A 6,856-nucleotide genomic window follows, 5' to 3' on the forward strand; every position below is an offset into this window, starting at 1 on the left:
CAATAATCGCATCTAAGTGCCAAAGTTTGAGAATGTGATGGTGGGTAACGGTTGAAACCGTGGGCGGGTAACGAAAAATGAGATGAATAACCACGTCAGACACCTTCACAAGTGTGAAAGCGAATAAAACACATGCAATGGTAGAGGAGAGCACACGGCCCCTTATCTAGCGAAATCAAGCGACGTGGAGGCCGAGGTGGCAAGCGGGGGCCGAGATGACCCTGGCAGGGACGGGACGGGACGTCTTCCGGTTCTCGTCGTGTGCACTGCCTCGCCTCGGGGGTGAGAGAGCCTGCTGATCTTCGCCGATTCCTTCCTTGGCAATGGCATCTTCATTCCGAGCAGCCTCGCACTGCATCCCCGTCTCTGCTCCCGCTTCTGCGTTTCCAACGAACCCCTTCTTGTTGCGTTCGGCGCCCATTTGGTCTGGTTTCGGTGGCCTTAGGGTTGGCGTTGAGAATGGTGGGAGTGAGGCGGTGCATCGCCCTCCACATGCTGGATGTGGATTAGGCGTGAGGGCTGGAGCTGGTCGAGTCGATAGAGGAGGAGGCCGTGAAGTTGTGTATGGTTTGTTAGGTCGTCGTGCGGGTGAGAGCAGGAGGGGAAAAGCTGGTGCAGCGTTGCTGCGGGATTTCGGTTCGTCGCGGGGGCGTGTCTTGACTGCTGCCATGACGGATAATATGAAGAATTTGAACCTGGATGACGACAAGTCTGTCAATGGTGACGTCGCCGAAAAGGTGATTGTGTCTTTTGACTGGTTGCTAGTGGTATTGGTGTTGAATCTTCGTGATTCTTCTTTTTGTTCGACTAGCGAATAGTTCGAATGTGAGTTTCTTCTTCTTCCTCCTCTTCTTCTTCTTGTGCTTCTTCTCGGGCTTGAAGGTATCGCGAGTATTAGCCTTCGCATTGATTTGAATTATGTGAACGAGAGCTATGAGATTGTGTAGTAAGGAGTAAATGGCAAGGATGCTGTGTGCGATGCGGCTGAATGAAATTGTCAGCACACAGAAAAAACACGTGGAAGTATTTGAATAAGACAACGTAATAGAAGTTGCTCCACGTTAAATTGACAGGTTAATTCCGTTGGTTTTGCGATAGTATGCTGTGTTATCGTTTCAGACTAAAACATGACGTGTTGTTGGTTTGAACTGCTGTAGTTAGTTTTGCATTTGATAAATTGCTGAGTCTTACAGCACTGATTTGTTTGTCTTGTTACATTCAAACTCCGTCTCTCCTATGGCATGAAGCTGGTTAATCGATTGTATTCCTAATGTTGAGTGTAACTAGGGTTTGACATTGACAAGCTTAGTCTCACATCATTAAAGAATCGGCGTGAATAGCACTTAAGAACATCATCAAAATTAGGAATTCACCTCCGACTGAAGTTGAATGATTAGATATAAAATAATAAATAATAATAAATAATAAAAAAAACTAAAAAAACTAAATTAACAGGATTAGCACACGCAATAACTTAATCAAAGTCTTCCCAGACTCGAACGTGTGCATCTTGAACTTAGTTCTGATTTACTAGGTTGTTTCTGCTAGATTGTCAGTCGAAAATATGCTAGGAATATTTCGAGCTTAAAAGAGTTCTCAAAAGTTTCATGTTCAGTCTCCATGTTTTAAGCTTGTATTCCTGTGATTTTTCTCTAAGTTTCCCGTTGATGGCGTAGAACGATTAGGGTAAGAAATGATTATGCAACTGAAACTTGGCTGCTCTCTTCATTGTGCAAGGTGGATAAGTCTGAAGAAATCGGAGCTTCAGGCAGCTTGGGAAGGAAAAAGTTGGAGGACTTAATCTGGGATCATTCATTTGTGCGAGAACTTCCTGGCGATAAACGAAGTGATGGTCCAACACGTCAGGTATATTTCATTTTGACATTAACGCAGCACTTTTAAGGCTCAGCTATCCAGTGAATGGGATGTTGACAAACTTGCTTCTAAGGCTCTTTTTATTGTATAATTCAATCTACACGGTTATGTGTTCAATAGTACGAAGTTGTGTATCTACGTTGTCAATTGTTGCTCATGAACAATCTAGTCTATGGTCGCACTTCAGCTGATTTATGGGCAAACGAGCAGGTGCTACACGCATGCTACTCGAAGGTCACTCCTTCAGTGCGCGTAAAAAACCCGGAGCTGGTTTCTTGGTCACGGCATGTTGCTGATCTGCTGGATCTTGATTATAAAGAGTGAGCCTTTTCGATTATTTAATGTCTAACGCTTTTATTCTGCTATTGCAGTTTATAAATTACTGTTCGTAATCCTTCGACTTTGTCGCAATAGATTTTTATGACAATTCTGGAAGTAGATTTGGTGCGTATTGACATTATATGATCAAGACATTTCAGCAATTTGTAGGCGGCCTATTTAATATCTGAAACTTCTCTTGTTGATATCTTCTATTTGTTGTGAAAGTTTGATAATGGTAATCTGATTTTTATGTGTTCCCAGATTTGAACGACCAGACTTCCCTCTTCTTTTCACTGGAGCTTCTCAATTGAAGGGCGGGTGGGACTTTCTTCGTACTTATCTTGCAATGTCTATATCAAATGTTTGTATTTACAAAATCTTAGTTGACCCCATGTTATTTACAGTGACCTGATGTTTTGCACTTTTGAAAATGATATTGATTTATATGGTGTGCGGACCATACACAATGGAATTATATCAGTGTATCAGTATTGAAATAATCATAGCTCAAAGTCAGTGCTCACGGCGTCACTTTACTTCTTGTACTATTAGTATTTTAAACTTGCACTTTTTGAGGAGATTGCGGCAGAGTGTTCCTTACTAGACTTTCCATATTATAAGCACTGCTTTGAGTAAGTCTTTCACATTTACTTCATTTTAGGTTGAATATATGGTTTTCTTGATCCGGTAGCATTCTACATTCTGATATTTTTGTTGGATGTGTTGCAGCTTAGCTTATGCACAGTGCTACGGAGGGCATCAATTTGGTGTGTGGGCTGGACAGTTGGGAGATGGACGTGCAATTACGTTGGGAGAAATATTGAACTCAAAAGGGCAGAGGTGGGAGTTGCAGTTGAAAGGAGCCGGTAAAACACCATACAGCCGTACTGCTGATGGGCTTGCAGTACTTAGAAGCAGCGTTCGTGAGTACCTTTGCAGTGAAGCTATGTATCATTTGGGAGTTCCAACGACACGAGCTTTGTCCTTAGTGACTACTGGAGAAGGGGTTTTGCGCGACATGTTCTATGAGTAAGTTTGGGCCTTGATTGTGTTGTGCATTACGTTCTTGATTACGTCAGAATTATGCATATGAATTGTTTGTTTCAAGGCATCTGGGTATTTAGTATTCTTTTTGAATATGATCACTGTTGTAGAGCTGTACGAGAGCAGGATGTTTTCAAAGCAAAGATAACAATCCTTTTCACCTTTGCTGCAAGTAGACAACAGGGTACTTCTTTAATCTTTTAGTGATTCTGTTAATTGTTCTCAAATTGAGTTTGTTTTGTGCATTCAGCGGCAATGTCAAAATGGAGCCAGGTGCCGTCGTTTGCCGTGTATCCCCGTCATTCATTCGTTTTGGGTCTTTCCAAATTCATGCAGCCCGGGATAAGGCCGACCTCCCAATTGTCAAACAATTGGCTGATTATACAATTCATCATCATTATCCTGACTTTGAGGATTTGCCATTCGAAAGGCAGGGGCAAGACGGTTCTGAATCTCAAAAAGGCGAGAACAATGCTCCTCAAATTGATACATCGAAAAATAAATATTCAGGTATCATTTTATACTGAATTTTTTCCTAGCCTTCATTCAATACATTTCCCCTCTCTGTCCAGCTTGATTAATGAGGCATTTATCTTAGGTCTAGATTTTAATGTATTCACTTTTTGAGTTTGGTGAGATCGTACTGACTAGGTCTTGGTTTGTTGGCAGCATGGTTCACTGAGATTGCAGAGCGGACTGCATTGATGATTGCAAAATGGCAAGCAGTTGGATTCACACATGGAGTTATGAATACTGATAATATGAGCATATTGGGTTTAACTATTGACTACGGTCCTTTTGGATTTTTGGACGCTTTTGATCCCAAATATACGCCGAATACAACAGATCTTCCTGGTCGTCGTTATGGGTTTGCCAATCAACCGGATATTGGTCTGTGGAATGTGATGCAGCTGGCAAACACACTATACACTGCAGAACTCATTACTGCAGATGAAGCCCAATATGGTCTAGGGAGGCAAGTTTCGGTTCCTAGCTCTGACGGTCAATGTTGTATCAGCCTTTTTTTTCTTTCAATATTAGTGATGCAGTTTTACACTATTTATGAAATTCCATCCATGTGCAGATGTGTTCTTTTGAGCTAATAAGTAACAATTCAAATGTCTTTGATTGCAGATATGCTGATAAATTCATGTTTTTATATCAGCAACACATGAGTAACAAAATTGGTCTGAAAACATATAACAAAGATCTGCTTAGCAAGCTTCTGAACAATATGGCCTTCGACAAAGTGGACTACACAAACTTTTTCAGGTCGTTCAGTAATCTGAAAGCTACTCCAGAAACCTCAGACGATGACTTGATTGCACCGCTGAAAAATGCACTCCTTGACCTGAGCAAGGAAAGGAGAAAAGTGTGGCTCGACTGGTTGCACCAGTACGTCAAGAACGTGGTTGATGAGGGTGTATCAGAGGCAGATAGGAAAGCCTTGATGAATTCAGTCAACCCAAGATACGTCCTGCGTAATTATATGTTACAGAGTGCTATTGATATGGCAGAACAAGGGGACTTTTCGGAAGTCGAGAACTTGCTGAAACTCATCGAGCGGCCTTACGACGATCAACCTGGAATGGAGAAATACGCTAGGCTTCCGCCTGCCTGGGCTTATCGTCCAGGGGTTTGCATGTTATCTTGCTCGTCTTGAGCCAATATCATGATTACAAATCGAGTAGATTATACTCGGTTGAAAATGTAGGGGTGGGATTCGAGTATCCCGGCCTGATTTTTTGTTAAACGACTGTTGCATGTGAGAACATGAGCTGTGCAACTGCTGAAACACAGTTTGTCTCTAGTTCTCGGGTTTTCAGCAAACATGTTTAATTCATTTGCGACGAAGGATGGGACAGGGAAAAGTTTTAACAGAAATCGGATGTTACGTCTTTTGATCTGCAACTATAAGTCTAGGTCCTGGTTTGAGAAGTAGATGTGGCAACGAACTGGACCCAATTACGTCTTAATGTTCGTTCCAAGTAGATGTAAAGCTGGCAGGAGAAAGTAACTGTGCAGGCCCGAGGTTTGATCTGGCCACAGGGAACTATTGGTTTATAGTTTCAAGCCTTAATAAGATACGCAGCGTAGATGTTTCCTGTAGAACGTGATGGTATAAATTGGTTTAGTCCCATCTCTGTGTTAGCTTTATCCAAGATACAAGACTCAGGTATGCGTGTCCCCTTGCGAAGTCAACGAGGTTTGTCCGCTAGACTACAGCTCAACTACCTTGAGCGCAATTACGTGGAATTGTGGAGAATTGGTTCACTGTACAAAGTATTACTTAACAATTGGTACACAATTTTGTGTAACTTCAAGTTTGATAGGCTTGGCTCTCGAATTACTCTCATGTTGATACCTCTCATTAGGCGATCTGGAATGCTACCATTCGATCTATGGAAAGTAATTCAAATCTTTCAACATTTTGTTTTGATTTGTTACGGTCTGATGTGCTCCATTAAAGCCGGATTTGTTTAGGTTTGTATGGCGTTGTGCATGAACAAAAACAAATTATCATGTCTATTTTGCTTTAATTTATTCATTTCATTTCACTTTCCGTTTACTTTTGTGCTTAACATCGATGAGTTATTTTCCCTTGCCAACGCTATAGATTCAGAAATACCATCAACAAGTGTGTTGGGGCTGCAGAAAAGGCCTCTGGTTGAGACCAACCACGAATACAATTGGTGGAGGACGGGTCAATAAAACAACATACCACAGCATCGTATCAGCTCATGACGGTTTAGACATGGCTCCACATCTTTACAGGGGCCCTCGCTTTTTGGAACACCCGACACCACAGATCTGAAGCCCTAACCCTAACCAATGGAAAGCGGAGAGGAATCCCGTTCTGCACTGTCGCAGGCTATCTAGAATCAGGACGACGGAAGCAGTGTCTTTGGTATGCTTGATCAGCTAAAGCACTCTGCAGTGAGTGATCCGAGGTGATCACCATAGACTGCTTAAGAATCGGTTAGTTTTCTCATTAGATTTTGTTTTAGGATGCTTGATGGAGCTGGTTTCTCTTGTTAATGGCAAGGCGAAGTGGCCTTTCTTCGTGAATTAAGAAGCCAAGTTGCCGAGCCAAACTGTGTGAAGCGAGAGTGGCGGCTTGGAAAGAGCTCCCTTCATTCTGTGCTGTTGTGGTTAGTTTTAAATAGACTCATGGGTGAACCGACGATAGTTCCCAAGCTTCTTGACATGCCATTTGTGCAGGAAACCTCACTCTCCTCATTCACAAGTTCCAGTATTCTACTTCTACTCAAAAACCAATTCGTATATAACCAAATAGAATAATTATTTTACATTCTCAGAATTAACAAATATGCATGTGAATATGTACATATATGTGAAAATTGTTATAGAAGATTATGCTCTCATTACAAACTGGACAAAACACAAATTTGGCAAACTAGTACGCTGATTCTAGGAAGAGAAACCATTCGTTCATGGGATTAGTTGATTTCTTCACACGGCTTCACATCAATGCCAGTAAGCATGCATTGCAATCAGTGTTTCAGACGATACACATCCCAGTTTCATAGAGGTATCCACAAATTGAGTATCACGGAATATAATCAGGTTGTTTTGTCAAGCATGGGGATTACGT

The 6,856-nt window shown here is 41.8% G+C and overlaps 1 protein-coding gene across 1 annotated transcript; it reads left to right on the forward strand.

Moving 5' to 3' along the window:
• Nucleotides 1–237: 237 nt before the first annotated feature.
• LOC112286702 (uncharacterized) lies at nucleotides 238–5,570 on the forward strand. The gene is made up of 8 exons (XM_024528851.3): nucleotides 238–737; nucleotides 1,738–1,866; nucleotides 2,086–2,195; nucleotides 2,458–2,514; nucleotides 2,926–3,225; nucleotides 3,491–3,750; nucleotides 3,910–4,216; nucleotides 4,375–5,570. Exons 1-8 carry the CDS (start codon nucleotides 324–326, stop codon nucleotides 4,901–4,903), a joined length of 2,106 nt encoding a protein of 701 aa, XP_024384619.1. The 5' UTR covers nucleotides 238–323; the 3' UTR covers nucleotides 4,904–5,570.
• The last annotated feature ends 1,286 nt before the right edge of the window (nucleotides 5,571–6,856 follow it).

Source organism: Physcomitrium patens, chromosome 9 (assembly GCF_059467195.1).
Source record: "Physcomitrium patens ecotype Gransden chromosome 9, ASM5946719v1, whole genome shotgun sequence".
Taxonomy (NCBI): domain Eukaryota; kingdom Viridiplantae; phylum Streptophyta; class Bryopsida; order Funariales; family Funariaceae; genus Physcomitrium; species Physcomitrium patens.